This window comes from Parus major, chromosome 2 (assembly GCF_001522545.3).
Source record: "Parus major isolate Abel chromosome 2, Parus_major1.1, whole genome shotgun sequence".
NCBI classification, from domain to species: Eukaryota; Metazoa; Chordata; class Aves; order Passeriformes; family Paridae; genus Parus; species Parus major.
Window position 1 is genome coordinate 43,344,068 of NC_031769.1, and position 20,484 is coordinate 43,364,551.

General features: G+C 44.9%; 1 protein-coding gene across 2 annotated transcripts in view; it reads left to right on the plus strand.

Annotated features, from left to right (window-relative positions):
- The window catches only part of TMEM108 (transmembrane protein 108), a 160,788-nt gene extending 142,777 nt beyond the window's left edge, over positions 1-18,011 (plus strand). Inside the window, exons 1-4 of one of the 2 annotated variants that reach the window (XM_015617126.3) lie at positions 56-974; positions 6,923-8,035; positions 16,136-16,290; positions 17,668-18,011. In XM_015617126.3, coding sequence (XP_015472612.1) covers positions 962-974; positions 6,923-8,035; positions 16,136-16,290; positions 17,668-17,790 — 1,404 coding nt within the window. In that variant the 5' untranslated portion in view covers positions 56-961 and the 3' untranslated portion in view covers positions 17,791-18,011. Of the gene's footprint in view, positions 1-55; positions 975-6,922; positions 8,036-16,135; positions 16,291-17,667 lie in introns of those variants that run through there. The other variant, XM_015617123.3, reaches the window with a different exon arrangement.
- The last annotated feature ends 2,473 nt before the right edge of the window (positions 18,012-20,484 follow it).

The window sequence follows — 20,484 nt, forward strand, 5'->3', positions numbered from 1 at the left end:
AACTCTGAATCAAAAACTCTCAAGAAGCCCCCAACTTGTTGCTCTCTTTAACATTTTCCCGTGCCTTTCAAGGCATTGGTATTTTGCTGCCCAGGACACATTTTTGTGCTCTCCAGGCAGTGTGTTCTTCCAGACACCCAGCTATGCTAAACAGACAGAAACTTTAAAAAAAATGATGAAATGGAAGAAGGGAGGCAGGATTATGACTTCAGTAATCACAGGACCCAGGGACTTCTTTATGGTTACTAGTTCAGATTTCCAGTTCACCACTTGAGGAGTGAAGAAAGAAAATACAGACTGTACATTTTGGTGCCAGGGAAGGAGAAGGAGAGAGAGAGAGTGATCACTATTTCATTCCCTGTATTTTCCTCTGACAGGAATATTAATATCATTAGAGATAATTGAATAAGTGGACAGTCTGGTAGAGGTGCAGAAGCAGGAGGTAGATCTGTAAAATCTATCCACACACAAAAAGCTAAGCACTGCTCTGGAGGGAGGGCACTCTGCCTTGAAACAGGGACTGAACAGCCTCACAAGGGCATGCAGCTGGGGTGCTTGTTGATGTTTTGTTCCCAGAAAACGAGAACTGCCAGCAATCCTCTGGCATCTGAATAGACTCGTGTCAGACAAACTGTATCTGGACTTGATGGGAAACCAAGCTGGAATACCAAGCAGCCCTTCGATCTGCTGGCAGAGAGGGCGACTGGCTCAGTAAGTAATCCTGCCTTGCAGTTGCAAAGGTACTCCATAAAGGAGTGAGCCCTCTCGCTGCACAGCCCTGCAAGACACGCCTGCCTGGGCTGTCTCTGTCCTCATTCCTTCAAACCAGTTCCAACAATAACAGCAACTCCTGCGTGCAACTGCCTCATTAGGGAGATGTATTTTTCCTTTTTCCACTGAGGGATGAAGCTTCCAAATCCTTGTGATGTGAGCAGGTGAGGATGTCTGCTGACAAGTCCAAATGATATTTTCAGGTAAGTGCTTACCTTGAACGAGCAGCTAGAGTCAGGCTCTTCCTTTTTATTACCCTCCTCTCAATAATTACTGCTGCCCTGATTGTCGGTAAGCCTTTTCACAAACATGAACAGCTCCAATATCTGTATATATTTAGCTGAGTAGGGGATCTAAATAATTTCTAAAGCACCTATCACTATAGTATCTGTGAGCCTCTAGTGCAGTGTGAGAACGAATTGGGAGCTGCTTGCTCTGCGACTACACGATACTGTTCTTTTTGTATCACCCATTGTTTAACTCTCTGGAGGGCCAGAAATTAATTTTGATTCACAGGCTCACTCTCTCAAAGTCTGTGGTGTAATTGCATTTTAAAGCAGTAATAGTGGTCTGCAATGTTTTTGTATCTTTAAAGGACCACGACTTCTTGCCACATGAAAACCATAACTGCTGTTACTGTTGTTGCACAGGGAGTGTCAGCAAGAGCTGCTAAATTTGTGTTTGTACATGTGATTTCCAGAGCTTCTGCTGATGCTGTTTAATGGTACAGTAAATAGAGCTGTTACTCTGTGTGTCTCATTCCCTGCATTTTACCAAATCCTTGTATACTGAAGTTCAGGTTGATCACTCGTCTAATACCAGGGTAAACAGACAATAACTTGTAAGTTAATATCTGGGACTTCTAGCATGACAGACAGACTTTCAGAGAAGAGAAATTTTCTGTGCAGAGTAACCTACTTTTTCTTCCCTCAGTTCTGCAACCAATCGTGGAGATTAAATTTGCTTAACTCTTTGTTTGTACAAAGGCTGCTTTATTGTGAGTGAAAATCGTATTGCTTAGACAGACTACAAAGAAATGACCGTAACAGAAGTAATAATACGCACTTTGTACACAGTTTCCACCTATTAAAGATTAATTTTGCTTCCTGTAACGTTTTAGTTTTGTTGAGAGACACATGAGAAGTTATTAGTGTGGAGAAGAAAGCTTTTGTTACAACAATAACAGCATTGTTGCTTTGAAGAGGTTTTGCACAATCTTCTCTGCTATTACTAAGTCAGGACAGGAGCACGGAGAGGCTTCAGCATCCTCACTGTGGCCATGTGCACCCAAGCCCTGGGTCTGTAGATAATGGGTCCTTTGTAGGACAGCTCCCGTTGCTTTCCTTGCCCACGGCAGTCTGAAATAATGAGTCCAGCAGTAGGTCTCTGCACAAAAAGCTCTTCCTCACTTCCTAGAGCAAAAATGTTTGCCAAGTACTTCTTAGGCTGGCTCTGTTTGTCTTGCTGCAAGGTCCGAGGTAGCAGAGGCCAGAAGGGGTCAAACACCAGATTGAGCTCGTTGTGCATGTTCATTTGCTGTAGAAAATGTAAATGTGCAACTCAAAAGTTTCCACTGTATCTCTGGCAATTAGGATTTGATCCAAAGCTCGCTAAAGTCATTGGGAACCTTTCCACAGGCTTTAGAACAGGAGTTACATAAGTTTGTGTTGTTTAAAGGGGGTGCCCCAGGGAGGCTGAACGCATGAGCTGACTCGACAGCCACATGCCTGCTCTGCCATGTCATGCAAAAAGGCTGTGCTCAAAGTGCCCACAAAGTGTCCTGTGCAGCACCAGGCAGTATTAACTCCTGAGTGAAACCTTTTAATGCTGTCCTGTGCCAGGACACTGGCTCCTAGTGGAGCCTCACAAAGTCCAGAGATAAAGAACATAAGATGCTGAATTGTTCAGAGTTTTCAGAATTCAGAGGCCTGAATTGTTTATTTTTTCCCTTAAGGAGGGACACGGTTCTGCCACTTGTGTACAAATAGAAGGGTCACAAGGAAGGTTCCAAGTGGTAGAACTCTAAGGATTTCATAGTACTCCTAACTCCAGACTTTCCTGAGACTCACTGGAGACATAAACCATAGTCTTTTAAAACATTGGTCTAAAGGAGCTACTTCATTTCCTTCACATACACAACTATACACACCATTTCTGGGCTCCTCATGTGAGTGTACAGTGGGAATAAGCACTGCTGGGAGATCCTGTTGAGATTTGAACCAATGTACCATATTGTCAGGAAGGAGTTTTTATGGCTAAATGCACATCAGCACCCTCTGTGTACATTCTGCTGTCACTCTGCTGTTTCATCCTTGAGTTAATTCACTTTGTACTTAATATGCCCTTCCTGGTGCACTGTGCACTATACAAGACCACAGCTCACACCACAGAGATGTCAGGTCAATCAGCCTTCTTATTAGGGTTGAATGGATTTAATGTAGCCATAAAGTTAGGTTCCAAAAGCGTGAATTTGACACATAGCATTTAAAAGACAAACCAGTTTGATCTGTTCTGACCCTGAGCTCCTGTACCTTAGAAAAGGCCCCTTGTGAAAAAACTTAATGGTGTGAGCTGACCTTTGAAAACACTATTCTTTGCTGTAATGCACTTGCATCAGTCTGTATTACTGTTATGCCCCCAGATCATAAGGACTGCCAGTCCTTACTCCAAAGAGCTCATGCTCTAAGTAAAACCATCTCTAAGAGTCTTAGGCAGCCAAAAATGAAGGATTTTGGCAAAGACTGCAGGACTCCAAGCTGTCTCACCTGGGATATCAAAATTTGACCAGGAGAACTTGATAGCAGCCAGAAGGCCTCCTTTCAGTGGCAGTGGAATTGAAGGTAAGCTGAAGCACCAAGGAACAACTGGCATTGTACCCACCATGGTCCTAGTATGGTTGGATTTGTGAAGCACAGACCAGAGGGAAGAGAAAGAAAGAACGTCACAGGTGCTGGATAAGTCCATTTCTGTGACAAACGCCTTCTGTGCCTTAGTACAGAAATTTAGAACATCACTTTCCTAGGCTTAAGCCAAAGTTGCCGATAAGGGTAGTCCAATATCAGGGAATTCGGTAAGAGCCCCACTTTGTAAGACTTTGCATATCCTCAATGATAAAAAAATAAATGGGAGCTCTGGGCAATCAAGTCACTGCAAATCCAGACAGAGCATGCTTGGGTGATGATGCAGAGCATCTAAAAATACCAATTTCAGCTTTACTTTTGCTTTCCAGCAAATTAATTCCACTTAAAAGGGCCAACAAAATCCACTGTGAAGTCCTTATCATCAGCTGTTTCTCTCTAAATATATAACACTGGCTATTTTTACAGTGATCTGCTAAACTTAATATTTTTCCAGTGGTTAGGGGCACAGATTAGCTCTGGTGGTTACTGAAGGAATTACTGTGGTCCATCCAACCAGCAGAAAAAAAGTCCTAAAAAGCTGTAGCTTACTGAGCCACAGTGGCTCTGCAGAGGCTGTTGAAGCAAGAGTGGCACGTGAGCAAAACCTGACTGCCACAACCTGAGATGGCCAAATGTCATGGGAGTTACTGTTTATTGTCAGATAAATTATTTCTGATGTAGTGTTTCCTATAAATATTTATTTATACTTTACAAGCCACCTAAAGGTATGAGCTTAAATGCATCTGGTTTCCCATGCCTGATGTGCAGTGACCTGCTACCACAACAGACTGCCCTGGAGAGACTATAAATCTTTTTAGTAGCAAGCCTCAGATTTATCAGTATTTCAAGAAGTTGAGATGGATATTAGGTGGGTTTTCAGCAAAAGATCAGGGTTTTTAACCCCAGGGCACAGTATGCAGAAAAGCTGACAACTTCTTTATTCCTTCAGGAGTATCCTGGAGAAAAACATTACTCCAATGGTGATGGAGTTTTTTTGTGTGTGAAGCGTGAGAGAAGGTAGTTACACAAAGAGCATCCAAAAATTCTAACAGGCATTACAATCATTATAATCTAGTATCTCATAATATCTGCCAATGCACTTTATCTTGTGTGCTCAGAACAGCAGTCCCAAAGTTTAAATGGAACATTATCTCCACACACCAAATCCAAGATAAATCGTCATCCTTTCCTCTTTGAATTTGTTCTGTGGCAGCAACTTGTCTTGGCATGAAATATTAGCCATATGGACACTAGAATATCTGCTTTGACCTTGACCTCAGAATAAGTGCTGCCAAAAAATGTGAGGATAACTCCTGCCTTTTATTTCCATGAGTGATGCTCCATGGGTACAGCCCAATCTGCTCTCCTGGTTGCATCTCAGTGTACAGAATTCATGGGTTTTAATTTGAATAGGTGTTCTGCTAAGAGCATATTGTCTGTGGCTGGCTAGGAGCTGGGAAGCAGTATCCCAGACGATAGTTTATTTGGCAGGGATATTTATTCCAGAAATTAAAAAAAAGGGAGAGCTAATCTTAGCATCAGGCAGTGGAAAGTGCATTACTTGTAATTGGCTCTCACCATGTTATTTAGTCAGTGTTTTCATCTTCTGGATACTCTTCCAAGTAACAGGAGGCTGCTGGGGGCAAGATGAGGTGATTTTTATTTTTTTTTTTTCTGGTTGCAGAGCTCTACACTTGTCTAGTTCAGAAATGATGGGTACTGACCAAAGTAGAACATTTAGCTGGGTAAGAGGAATAGGTAACTGCTCCTTTGGTGAGTTTTTGCTAGACACATTGCAGTGATCATGAATGGTTGTGAACAAAACTCAGGATTCAGAATAAACACATTTCATCACATTTTGCCCAACATGAAACAGCATCTGGGTCAGCAAACACTTAATCAGAGCTCCTACATTTTCTCAATGTCTTCCTTTGTCCCATAACAGCCGTTCCCAAATAGTGTAGAACTAAATGGTATTACAACACTCAGTGAAGAAAGCTGGCCAATCAGGAGGGGTAGAGCAGGGGGCAGGAAGGCACTCCACAGTCCTGGCTGTTAGCTGATCATCACCCAGTTTGGAGTCCTGAAGTTTTGACAAACTCATCTCCCTCATTTGTTAAGACTGTGACAACATTTTTCACCTCGACCCTGCTGGTTGAAATTCACACCAGCACAGTGCTAATGGTGCCATCTGATGATGCTCAGTGGACTGTGCAAAATGGATTTATTCCATGTGCTTCCTAGTAGGCAGAGATCCACATTACACTCGACAGCTTCAGCATATGGAAATGGTGACGTGTGATTGATGTGGTCCCTGCAGGTCACGGTAACTCATGGCGTATTAGCCTTGCATCCCGGGGAGGCTTATGCTACTGCAGCTGCCCACCTCCATTATCTGAACTAGGAATAAATGAAAGAATTGATGTTCCCAGCGGTGTGAATCTGGCACCTCAGCAGTGCTGAGGGAGGTGGGAGGCAAAATTCACACAATCCAACCCCACATGTGAGCACAGAGCAGGTTGCAAGCAAACATCAGTTATGGGTGCGAAGGGCAGTTGTGTTATATCACATTAATCACAATGTTTTTTAAAATGACTGGGATAGCTGTGTTTTCTTTTTAATTTTTGACATTTGGAGTGACTAGGTTTTCCAAAACTGCTAAGTAAAGCACAGCATGTATAACCCAGGTAGCCCTCTCATCAGACATCCCTTCTTGACCTAATTTTCAGCAAGGCCTAAGCAGCTGCTCTTTCAAAAAACAGACTGTTTAATGGCAGCCAAGACCGGAGGCAGCCAAATTTAGGATTTTGCGGCCAAAGAAGTGAGCAGACTAAGGTTTCCCGTAATGATATGGACATTCATCTGGGCACCTCCTGGCCAAGATGAAAATGAGGACGTCTGTTGTCTCTGCCCCTCAAATGCAGGATGTTTTTCAGCTTCTCCAGGGAAATCACCTGTCTATGACATTTTAAAGCTTCACATGAGTCAACACCGCAAGCTCCTCTCTCTTTACCACATAAATTCCCTGTAATCTTGCACATCGCTCTCATGGCCATAGCGTCACCACAGCTCCTGCAGATTTGTCTTTCTCTTCCTACTTCAGCAGATAAGCAAAGAAAGTTGGATGCTAACTTGTCTGTCCTTCTGCAGTACATGGATGGTATTCCTTACTGCCGGACACGCAAGCCATGTTGTCCCCATCTGCTGGTTCCTCCCCAGTATCTCACCCTCTTTTTGTGTTTTTTCCTCAGGTGTTCTACTGATCTTGGCACTGACAGAAGAGCTGGTGTTTTCTGTTCAGGTACTGTCTCCCACTGTCTCCTCCTCTCAGGGCTTCCCGATGAACACTACAGCTGTCACAGCCATGGGAACAACGCCTCACCACAAAGACCACCACACGGCAGAGCCCCTTCCCACGTCTGCTCAAGCCATGTCCCACCCCATCAGCCTGGTGGAGAAAGCCCCTTCCACCGGGCAAGAGCAAGAGAGTGGCCCTCGCATCGGCAAAAAGGAAACTTACCATTTATACAACCAGAGTGCTTTGTACTCAGGACAGTCTCGCCCCAAGGGGAAAATATTCCAGGTTTTCAAAGGCAACTTCTCAGAGTCGTCAGAGCCTTACCTAAAGACGACCCTGCACTCTCCCTTCCCTACCCTGAGGAGCCCTTTCACAGACCACCCGTTTCAGTCCCAGACCACAGCATCCAGCGATCCAAATGGAATGGGGCTGGCAAGAACTACACACTCAGACCCTTCTCCCCACCACAACACCTCGGGAAGCCTTAGGGAAGCAGAGCGAGGGGATGGGACCGAGGTAGTCGTGCAGGAGGCAGATTTTGCCACCACAACTGCTGGACCATCAACTGATCCTGAAGCAGTGTCGGTGCCTTTTAAACCCACCCGCTATGGCGTGTGGGATATGCTGAGCAAAAACAACTCTTGGGTAACCTTGAATCTCAGTACAAATGTCCCTCTGTTTGCTGGCTCTGGATCTGCTACAGCAGCAGCTGGTCACTCAGTTCAGACCAGTTTTGACGTCAGCATCTCGACCCCGGCAGCGGGAGACCCCGAGGGACTCACTCCAACGCAGCACGGCGTGGTGACCAATGCCACGTCGCCAGGCAGTGCTCTCTCCTCAGTGCCTGCCACGAGGTTGTCCAGCTCCACTCCCACAGCTGGCTCCACCGCCACTGGGAACTTCCTGAACAGACTGGTTCCTGCTGGGACCTGGAAACCAGGCGTGCAAGGAAACATCTCCCACGTCACCGAGGGGGACAAACCCCAGCACAGAGCAACCATCTGTCTCAGCAAGATGGACATTGCCTGGATCATTCTGGCTATCAGCGTCCCTATATCCTCATGTTGTAAGTTAATTGCCACTTTATTTTGCTTTCTCTTTCCTTAAGAATCAGATTTCAGCCCACGATTCAAGGACTAGCTGGAGACCTAACAGAGGCAGGTCAGCTTGGGATGGATGAGATGCACAGGCGTCACATTCACTGACCAAAGTGTTTAACTTCAAAATGCAGGACTAAAATGTTACAGTCAAAGCATACTTGCTCTGTTGCTGTTACAAACCTTATGGGGTGACTCTCCATTTGAGGGTGTAACACTAGCCTGAACAGCTCTAGAATGTGAAGCAGCTTTACTCCAAGGTGTTTAAGACAGTGATCAAAAACTTGATCAAGGACATTATTTTATCTAGGAACTAGTATTTGCTGTCATGAGATTAGATTTTAAAGCCCACTGCTAGCCCAAAGGTTTAATAACATCTATAATGACTAATAATTCAGGAAACACCAGTTTTCCCACACAGTAAAATACTTCATTGCAGGCTGTGCATAAACTACCAGATTTAAAAATCTGATAAAAAAGTGCTGGTTTCCTCCATTTTAATTCCCATTTACAGTTGCCAAGGGAAGAGAAAGAGGAGGAAACCTTGGCCTTCAGACACCTGGAGTCAGCCACCTGCACAACCAGGGCAGGTTGGGTTTCCAGAGCTGGCTCAGGGTCTTGTTGTTTGACTCAGTTACAAAACACACATGAGAAATTATGAGCAAGCTTTTGAGTGCTTGCCAGGATGTCCTGTGCCTAGATGGGTTGTATCAGCTTGGTGGGACAGCATATTCCCTGGGGTCTCACTGTCACGGGGTGTGATTATTCTGGTCTGTCTGGAGTGAAACAAAACCAAACATTTCCCAGCCTTTGCTGCCTGAGGAAACATAAAGGGGGAGCAGCCAAGAATACTGAGTATTAATGCTGTTATTTACAGCTATGAACTGTACAGAGGACAAGGCTAGATGAGCTGCCTGAGCCAGTCTCACACACAGCTTACTCCAGACAAAAAGACACTGCTGCTCTCTCCTGCTCTTTCTCAGGTGCAGGCACCTAATCCTGGCCCTCCCCTTCTGCCTGGGCCTGACTTGTCACCTCCCTGAGACACTTTCAGAGTGTTAAAGTGGCTAAAAAATATCCACTTCACTCTTTGGTACTGTTCTGTCTACCCAGTGAGCTGAATCAGCTCCACACAAAGTCAGGTGAGCATGAGACTCAGAAAGGATGAGGCTGCAGGAATGCAAACCTGGAGACCGGACCATACTAATCCTGTCAGCAGCAGCAAATTATTGGATTGGGTCAGCATATTTGTTAGATTTGCACCTCTGGGACCATCAGTTCTGCTATTCAGTGTGGCTAAAACCACAAGTGAGAACAAAGCTTAAGGCTAAAAGATGGGCAATCAAAGAGAAACCAAAGCAGAATTTGCATATGCATTTCTGTGAGAGATGGAGAGGAGAAACTGGGACTTAGGGGACGAGGTCAGAAGCAGCAGTATTTGATGATTGTGGACTGTGCCTTGTCTGTACATCACTAGAATTAGAGGATCAGATAAATTTTTCCAAGAATTACGTTTTGGGCCAATATCCAGAAATCAAGCTGAGCTGGATAGAAAACATCTAAATTCAAACTAAGAAGTGTAAAACCATACACACAAGCATGGAAAGCATAGTCAGTGGGTAAACGGGTCTGTGCACGCAGAGTGCCATGTTTAAGGTAAATAATAATAACAGTAACAATGACAATAGTAATAATAATAATAATAATAATAATAATAATAATAATAATAATAATAATAATAATAATATGAGAAGTCTGATAGCAGAAGTGCTAACCCGCTATTCATTAAATAGAGGTGTTAGCACTTTTCCTCTTTTCATTTTGCCATTATGGTAAGTGTTCATGTGACTCTGCCTGTTATGGTTCTTGTATTCATAAGCTACATTTTTAAAAAAGTCAAATGCTATTTTGAAAGTTATCGGCATCAGCTCTAACATAACTGAGTATTTAAACTGTCCAAGTATTTAAGTCCTTCTTTCAAGACTCAGATTCCTGAGGATGGCCTTCACTGGGACTCTCCTTTTAAAACCCAGGGATCCTCGGATGTATTTCAGAGTCGAAATGAGCGGCAGGCAGGCATTTCGATGGTATTTTTGGGGGGGGTGATGTGGCTTCAGTGCCCAGGAGATGGATTTCGTCCCGGGGTTTGGCTGTTGGCGGGAGCCCTGGCCGCCCGTGCCCGGTGCCGCCCGGGCTGTCCGAAGGGGACTGTCGCCACCTCCCGGGCACAAGCGCTGCAGCGGCCACAGGCGGCCCCAGAGGATGCTCCTCTCCTCTCCTCTGGCCCAGAGCGGGCTGACGCCGGGAGGAGGATGAAGGACAGATATTTGGGCTTCATTTCGTCTTCAAACGGGGAAGTTTTCCGAGAGAGGCTCTCACAGTTGTTGTGGGCACGGGATTGAGAGAAAAATACTGTCGTGCTCCTGCCTTGGGATGCTGAAAGGCTATAGAGACACAATCCCATGCTTTTAAATACCTGAGCTGCCTTAGAAGGGATCAAGCCACGGGGAAAGTCACTGAGGACCCCTGTAATGAGAGGGTCCAGCTGTGGGCTGGTGGCTCTGAACTCAGGCTGGCTCCTTCGGGACCGTGAGGAGACAGCCTCAAGGCAGGGAAGTTAGCCACACAACTGGAAAGACATGGAAAGAAGTGAGGAGAGGCAACCCAGAGCCTGTGCATGAGGCTGAAGAGCTGCATGAATCCAATTAATTCAGCTCCTTTGTTCTGCTAATGAGGGGTGCCCTGAGCTGAGCCACCTCAGTGACCTCCAGGCTGTTTCTCCAGAGCCTTTGCAGAGCTCCTCAGTGGCCAGCGCATCTCTCTTCTGCCAGGAGCCCTTGTGTCCTTCCATGTAGTCTCTCTTCTGTGCAAGGAGTGACAAGGAGGCTGGAAAAGCTTTCTTTGGAGGGCTTCTGGGCACAGTTTGTGCTACCCAAAAATTCTTGGAAGAGAACACATCATGATACTGCAAAGACTCTCTGTCCCTCTCTGATCCCTACACGCTGCTTGCTGTCACACCTTCTAGTGACAGGCACCTGATAAATGAAAACCTGTGGGCATTTGAACTTCTGTAGCAGGGAAACTTGCTAGAGAGCAACCACAGGAGCCTTTGGCTCCTCATCCCCACTGGAAGAAGTGCTTGGGATGCTGCGCTTCTCCTCACAGAGGACAGACCCTGCTGAGGTTTCCTTGCTGGCCCATCCCTGCTGTGGGGATTTGCACCAAGAGCAGGAAGCAGCAGAGTGTTTGTTCAGCATCCCTGTGCCCTGACATTTGTGCCCCACTGAGGACTGTGCTGGTGGCACAGCTCAGGGGCTGTAGCACAAGTGAAGATCTGTGCCTCAGGAGCTCACCTGCTTAAATAAGACCCGGCATTTAGCCTCCCACCCTTACAATGCATACTTTACAGATGCACAGATTTCGGAGTCCCACTGAAATCCCTGAAACTTCTAGCCAGAGGAGTAATGCTTTGAGTAGGAATGCACAAACCATTGTGAACCTAGGGAAATAATTTCACCTTTTGGCAGCTCAGTTTCATGGTATAAATAGTGAGGGTAATGTTGCTAATGCCATGGGAGGGCTGCAAAAATGAAGGATTTATCATTCCCTTCCCAGAACAGCAAAATCATATATAACAGTGATGTCATTATTTTCTTCATGTCACAGTTCGAGTTGGTTTTGCAGTGTCCTTCAAGCAGCCTTGAACATTTTTGTGCACGTGCTGCTGTACATGTGTAGGTGCCTCTCTCTGCAATGCAGAACGAGACACAATATGAGCTCATTTTGAAACCCACCATTCCAGTCCTTGGGCTCCTGGTCCTTGCGTCACTGTAACTACAGAATGACACAAGAAAATGTGGAAGAACAGGAACTTGCAAATCAGATGCACAGAAGTCAATTCATCCAGTCAGTTCTGCTGACACAGGAGAGCACCAGGGGAAGGCTGAGCCTCTGAACACAGGCATCAGCAGAACTCAAAGAATATGTGAAGAATTGCCTTGGGCCTAACCTCACTTAGCTCACATTTCATGCACTTGAATGCTTTCCAGAATTACCTCACTCACCTTCTCCATCACAAAACCTGTGCTTGCTTCCTGGCCTGAAGTGAGAGAGATCCCAAGCCCTGAGCCTAATCCCGAGTTGTGAACTCAGGCTGAGCTGGAGTGACTCCTGTCTCCAGATGTAAGCAGCTATAGTCAATAACCAAATCCATCCTGATACCTTTTTCACAGCTAAGTATGGGCTGCTACATATAGGAAAACAGGGAAATTGAAAGAAATACGGAAAAACCACTTTCGGTCATTGGGGGAAGGGTTCTTTAAATTTAGTTAATGTTGTGATCTGCAGGTGTAGGGAGAAGTAAATGAAGATCCTTCACTCTGAATATTGGATGATTTTTAAGTGCTTACATTTTCAGGTCTGTTAACACTGTTTTGTGTGGGAGCTGGAAAGTGGGGGGAGTATGCAGCTGTGTAAGATTGGTAAAATATTTTAGTGGCTTGAAGGGAAAGACTGTCAGAAAACTGTAGGGAACTGTTATGATCTCATTACACTGCATTAATGAAGCTGGTATTGAATGTGATATATAATCATAGTGGGTTATATTTTTTTTAAAAAAACCACCAGAAAATTAGAAAAGAGTCATGGAATGATTTAAGAGTGAAGAAATGCAACATAAATCCACTTGTGCCATGATGTAGCACAAAGGGAGGCTGAAGCCTACATATATAAGAGATGTTTCTGACAGCACAGTGGAAGTTTTTAATAATAAAGGCAAAAGAACATGGAGGAAGTGATGGTTGAAGAAGAAGGTATTTACACAAGAGTAATGTAAACATGTCCCCACAATGGAAATTAAACATTGAAACAAAATTTCTGGGAATGGGATGGATATCTGGTCACTCTGTATCTTTAAATGGAGGTATTTTCCTATGAGGTGTATCTTATATACAGATTATGTTAAAGGTAACAGGTGAAAGTCTTCAGGTGTGCAGGTGCTTTGTGGGTGACAGTAGGTGATGGACATGTTCCCAGCAGCCTAGAAACTTGTAAATCTGTGAGAATCTTGTTTCTCCCATTTGTGGGATGTTTTATTTCCTGTTTCATAGGTGGGGGAACAGATAATGCAGATGTAACACGCCCTATGGCCAAAAAGAATATCTAGTGTCAGAGCTGGAGCTCATCAGCAGCTCAGCCCCTGAACATGTGTTGCAGCTACTAGTTCTCTCTTCAGCTCTGTTGTTGTCATTACTGCCATTTGTGCCTTCCAAGCCATCTCTGCCCTCTGTGTATTTCATCCACTTAATATAACCTCTCTGGCCAGACAGAGTTGTCTGTCAGGAAGAGTTTTTCTGCAATACATGTAATTCTATTTATGGGAAAAAATGATATCTAGGAGTATTGGAAAAGCTGTGCCCTGGTCCTAGTGTTGTTCTGGAAGTGGGAGACCCTGTGTTGGCTACATTAATTTCATTAAAATATTCCCCAAGTGTGGCATGTTACATGGTAGATGTGGTACTTAATTCCATAGTTTAGTGGTGGATCTGGCAGTGTTAGTGGTTGGACTCAACATTCCTGAAGGTCTTTTCCAACCTAAATGATTCTATGATTCTGTGAAAAGGGCAGTTAATATAAGATGAAGAGGGAATAGCCCCATTCCAGCCCTGCTGTCCTCACTCACCCTCTTAAATGAGGTCTGTTTTGCTTTGAATTGGGGTAGCTTAGGTAGACATCCTTCTGCTAAAATATGTGGAAGCTCAGGAACCCATTTCCCATGCTCTTCCATCCATTTTCTTGTGTGTGCACCATGGTTGGAGGCCAAGAGTGTAAATAAGAGAGGGAGAATTATTGCTGTATGCATCTGCACATGGCAAGGCCATTTCCTGCTGGAAGAAGCTGAGATCTCCCTCAACTCAGCGTCACCAGCTTTCCAGCCCCTAAACCCCAAATCCAGTACTTCTCTTTCAGTAGCCACAATATTTTACAAAATGTGAACCCTCAGGCTTTCCAAAAAACATTTGCACAGAGGTGACTTTACAGGGGCCCTCATGTCCTCAGACACCTTCAGAAATGCTCTGTGCCGTAGGGATGGATCCCTTGTTCCTGGAGTACTGAAAAGCTCCAAGGGCTGTTGGCTCTCACCTGCAGTGGTAAGGACTAAATGCAAGTCCTGCATCACTTTCTAATCTTCCCAAGCTTGCAGGCTGGGCTGGGACACGGAGAGGGCAGCAGCCAAAGCAGGGATAAAAGGTGCAGCCCTTCAAGGGGACAGGCATTTCCCCAGGCAGGGAGAGCAATTCTGGGGGATCATGAGGTGCAGCAGCAGGATTCAGACTGTTGGGCTGTCAGCAAATGAAGTTGTTAGTGACAACTGCCTGAAATGAAACACATTGGGGTTTTTTTATTATTCTTAGTAGTTTGTTTTATTTTTTAAATAGAGGTCTAGCCTTACACTTTTGTGTTGCTATTTTTATGTGGTCAGTGGGATAAGAAATTAGACCCATGGCACATGGGTAGCTGCAATCTTTGTCAAAACATACATAGCAGCAGTGATCTCTCTGCAGTCTTTTCTTTCCTCTGAGTTATCATTCTAATACATAACTCTACCTGTAGCTGAGAAAAAAATTATTTTTCTGCTTCATGAATATTTTCTCTCTTCTTTTCTACCATGAGGGATTTAGAAATGATAGAATGAATTTTTCAGCAGGGCATTCCATATTTCATAGGTACAAATCAAACCAAGCACATGTGCAGCTACCTGTCTGCATGAATCAGGTTGATTACAAACACAACTGGTCAATGAATTCCACATGGTAAGGTGTGAGGTGTAAGGGAAGCAGACAGAGCTCACACATTACACCTCTGAGCAAATCCTTGCACATGCCCCAGCTTCTGCCTGAGTGAGGGCTGGTGGGAGCAATAAGTCTGTTGTTGTGGGTTTGCCTGTCTCTTGTAAAGTTGCCAAGATTACCCATCTGAATTGCAACAGAGATGAATAAACTGAAAGCAGTTCCAGAAAATAACATTCAGCCAGCTTTGTGTTCAGCTGCCTGCTGGGAGAGAATTACCTGGGCATTTCTGGGGCCCAGAGATGCCTGTGGCCACGAGACCAGACAGACTCCTGAGCATCAGGAGTTTCACTTGCTGGTCACTTTGTCTTGCCTAGCTGCCCTACTTTAAGTTCAGATATGTCAGATTATAAAAGCTTAAGTGTGCTCTGCAGGTGAGAAGAAAAACCCACTCTTGGGCATTACCCAATGCCCAGACAAGTGTGGGGGAACAGGTTACCCTTATCAGCAGATTCCAATTCCCATAGCTGATGGAGACAGGCAGGAAAACCCCAGCTCTGGTGTTAACACTACCCTGGAAGTGTAAAGTATGTGGGGCAGGTGCCACAGGGGACCTCCACACCACCTTACCCCGGTCTCATCCTACTCGGGAACCCATCTGTTCCTCTGGCTGGTTGCTGATGTGTTGGAACATGGTCACAAACCAAAATCCAAGTTACAAATGGCAGGCAACAGAGGCAGGGATCAGTGACACTTCAGGACAGATGCTTTTAGTATTGAAGACAGGCAACTGTGGCATTTATGAATTTGTTATTTGGGCTAGGACAGGTATCTCTCACTGCCCACTTGCTAATGTGCTCATCCCTGCAGCCTCTGAACACACCAGATGCAGAAAAGATCCCCACAGAAGCATCTTAGTCCCTGAGAAATGCCCTCTCTCCTAGAGGGTCTATAACCCCCTGCTTAGTTATTAAAATGCCATCAGTTACAACAACAAAGCTTTTCATTAATCAGGCAGCCGCATCTTGAAGATTATACACTCACATCAAAAAGAAAGTAAAAACTGCATATTCTGCCAAGCCCAAAGCCTCATCTGCTTGGCCCAGATTCCGACATAATTGTGTAGGATTTGTCAGCAGAGAGCTAGGACTGACTGAGACTGAAGTGTATGAACGTGGGTCGCCAGCCCTCTCCTTAAGTAACACAAAGTACAAATCCATGGTACTGATGAGTCCTTATTGAAAGGAAATAACCAGATTTTTGACATGTTTCTATTGACAGCAGTTCTGCTGACAGTCTGCTGCATGAGAAGGAAGAAGAAGACATCTAACCCAGAGAACAACCTGAGCTATTGGAATAATGCTATTACCATGGACTACTTCAACAGGCATGCTGTAGAGTTACCAAGAGAGATCCAGTCGCTGGAGACTTCAGAGGTACCTTGCATGCAGAACTGGTGTCTGAAAATTGTAACTGAAGCCATGCTGGGAGGAGGGGAGAGGAAATCATATTAATAAAGCCTTGAAATCCCTACACATGTTCAGGGGAACAGCTTTTAGGGAAGGACTCACTCCTACACTTCTATTAGGTGGGATAAACAAGCCAGCAAAACTGGATTGCCATCCTGTTCCCAGCCACTGCAGATGTGTTCCATACTGCTGCCTGGTGATGGGTGTTAACAGCCTCTAGGTGAATTTGTTCCTGGGTTTCCCTTCCTTGTGAGCCTACAGCCAATGTCAAGCCATGCCATGATGGCTTAAGGAGAGCCCTTTGGGCTGGCTCATTACTGACTGTCAGTCAGCTGCGCGTGTGCCGCACGGCATAAAAGAAGGAGGCTGGGGGGAGTTAATAACACAAAGAAATTTTGTACGTTTGTGTCTTAGGAGCTGCCTGTAATTTCTCAAATACCAGTTCAGGGAATGAGTGTTCCCCCTACAAAAGTAATCAGAACATCAGTATGTGGGGATGTGTGGTGGTGGTGGTAGTGTACACTCATCAGCCTTTACTTAAGGGATCTGACTGGTTCAGTGGCATTATTCACACATGGGCAGGTGATCCTACTGATAGAAATCTGTTCTCTAGCCTCAGAGGTAGAGAATAATTTAGTTTAGTTCAAAGGTATTTAAAACCTAGAAACAGTGGAGAATCTGAGTTTATACTAAAGTGATTTTCAGAACAGCTAGCTGACTAGCTTATGTGACTAAATTTAAAAAAAATAAATAAAAAGTTTGGAAAGGAACCTCTGAGATGTGATTAGACAAATAGTCACAGTGACTTCATTAACCCCATTTTGCTGACAATCATGTTGCTCAATCTAAGGTAGGACCTGGTCTGGCTTGCCCAAATTCACATACAAGATGATCTTCAAAAGCTGAATCATTTAAACTTGATCAGAGTATGACTGAACTAGGGCATGCTCGGGTGGATTGGACCCATATATGTGGCTTTCTAACCTTAAAAAGAAGTCGAAAACGCATCTTGAGGAGTCAAGCCCAGCTGAGAGACAGGAAACACTTGCAATGAGTCAAACTGGGAAAAAACCAAAGAAATGTGGAAACTCCAAAGGGTTGGAAGTCTGGTGCAGCTGGCTTCTGGGTCTCTAGGCTGAGAAAGAATCAGCAGAGCCTCGGAGGAACTTCTCACTCACAGCTCCTCCTGCCTGACGAAGGGAGAAACCAGCTCACCAAGCATGGCTCTCCATAGTCACAGCCCACAGCATTCAGGCACCTTTGGGGGATTGGGAGGAGTGTCCTCTGTGTTCAGGGAGGGTGAAGGGTGTGAAGTACTCAATCTGCTTCTCTGTTTTTCCCTAGGACCACCTGTCCGAGCCGCGCTCCCCGGCCAACGGCGACTACCGCGACAGCGGGATGGTCCTGGTGAACCCCTTCTGTCAGGAAACGCTGTTTGTGGGACACGAGCAAGTCTCTGAAATATGAGCCCACGGCTGCCCCTGTACTGCAGTTTCATCTCTACTGTCTCCAAATTATAAATAAATATATATATATTATAAATATAACCTTTGTGTAACCCTGAATTACAGGAAATGTTTTCAGCTTTTCTTTTGTCCCTCAGAATTGTCAGCCCCTTTTTTATAAGTGTGGTAAAACTTTACAGAACAAACTGTGGCTTTATAAAATAAAGGTATTTCTAAGCAAAACACCTGTCAGGTGTCTGTTTGCTTCGCTCTCCTTTACAAACTGCTGCTAAATATACATGGTCTGGAAAAATACTGAGTAAGGCTGCTCTTGGTGCAGGCAGCATGTGGTGGGTACAGCACCCTGCATCCTACATGATATCACTCTGCTGAGCATAAACATTTCTGCTCAGTGACTGTCCATTCTCCTACTTCAGACAATCACTCCTTTGCTTCAGGCTGCTAAGCTAGAATGCAAACCAGACAGGGCCAGTTCAGTTGCCAGATGCAGTCTGTACAGCTCCTCTGCCAGTCTTGTGTCCTTTCTGTGACTCCAGTACTGCCTGAGCACCAACTGGGATGAGCCCTTTTCTGTCCCACTTACAGTCTAAGCTGCAAAACTTTTTTATATGAGCAAGGACAAGAATGGCCCTTTTTTCCTGCATAATTGTTTTAACCACACTGCACATTAGACTCACAGCTGCTACGCTTCAGCCCAATAAGCCTAGAATTATTTCCTGAAGATCAGCCTCAAAAGAAGGCATGTAGAGTGCTCCCTTCAAAGGAACAGAAAATTACTTTATCAAAAATCTTGCAATCTGGTCACTAGACACTGCTACCAATTGAATGCTGTGGCTTTGACCACATTTCCCCTTCTCCATTGTTTTATTTATCTTGTATGTTTAGACTGCTGGTGCCACTGAATCAAGTTTCCTCATACCCTCTTCTCTCTGGGACTTTCCTTTCCCCCTTAGGAAGGAAAATGCAGCATTTCAGAGCAAAATGGCAATTCTGTCCTACCCTGTTAAGTGCTAGATTGCAGACTCTAATAGTGTTAGGGGAATAGTAAGGGTGAACGAAGCCTAAATGATGAGTTAAAAATAGGTTGCTGCAAGGTGAGACTAATAGGGAACATGGAATGACTTGGCCCAAATCGATGCTCTCTCTGAGTAACCCAGAACTGTTACTGTGGGACCAATTCTCAGTTTTGCTTCTCAAATTACTCTTTTTATATCATTCAGTAAGTGAAATGGCTGCTATTTGAAGCCTTGTCCTCCTTCTTCCCACCTCTGGCCACCAGTTCTGCTAGACAATTTTCTGCTTTCACTCCTCACTTCATCAGGAGCAGGCTGTGAGGGGCAGTTTAGCCCCTGCTCCAGCTGGCTGCTCCCTGCCACCCTACCAGCTACTCAGGTTTAATGCTTGGCTGCATCAAAGGCAAGTTTGGGCAGGACAGGGCTACTGTAGCATCATTAACCATATGCCTTATTCAGGGTGAGCCACAGCTAGTGCTAGAAAAGGGACTTACAGCAGTGGCACATCTGGTCCAGCTGTTCCCACTTGACATCAGTGTCCCAGTAGCTGCTGTTGGTCAGAGCAACATGACAGCTTTACTAAATGATGGCTGGAATCAGACCCAGACTTGCCTCAGGGGGCCACAGAGGCCTCGTTGCTCCTCCTTTCTCACCATCCCACACATTCACTTCTGCTGTGCAGACTGTAGACTAGAGGCTTCTGGAAACTGGAAGATTGTGATGTTACAGGGACTCTCCTGGATATTTGTTTGTCTGGTCAGCATCAGAGGGTAGTGCAAGGCTTTCTCATGAGGTGATAGTGCAGGCAGGATGACAAGGCTGTGGATGGGCATGGATGGGCACTTTGGGAATATATCTTTTCACCATGGGATAAATGCTGCGCAATATGATACCTGTGATCCTACCAATTAATTACTAAACAGCCTCCTAGAAACCACTGATAGGAGAGTAAAATCCCTGGGGGTACTGCCAAGAGCAAAAGCAATCCCACAAGGATCTTTGTTTTTATTTGAAGAGGGAGGTGGACAGAGGGAACAAGGTTACAGAAAACCAAATTCAGTTCTTAGGAAAAAAAGTCCATGTTATTACATTTGTTCTCTGTACATGGTATTACTTTTGCAAGGGAGATTTTCTAATTTGACACAGAGCAACTACACTGAAAATACTGTGTAAGAAATACAGGAGGATGCTTCTCATTTAGCCAGCACAGTTTCCTTGGTATTCTAAAGGCAGAATACCTAAGCTAGCCAAAAGTATTTGCAAAGCTGAGAGATGCTGGGCTGTTCGCAGTCTTCACACAACCTGGAAATGGTGACCTGACTGTAAGCAGCCTTGTAATTCTCAAACTTAAAAAAACAAGTGAAACAGACTCCAGCCATCAACCCGGCGAGCCAGGATTAGGCAGAAATGGAAGGCAGGGATTTCTGATTGTATCCTGTCTCGCCAAAGACTCACCACTGCCCCTGCACAAACCTACACTGCATTAGGGCAATGCCCAACATCAGCACATTACAATCGTGCCTACAAAGATGTGCACACGGTGATCCTACACTGGACCAGCATCCTGGCTGTGAAGTATCCCTGTGTGTAGGTAGAAAAATCCAGGCCTAACATTGTATTGTGAAGGATCACACCGTACCAGGATCACTTAATGCTACTTAATACTTATTATTACCTATAAA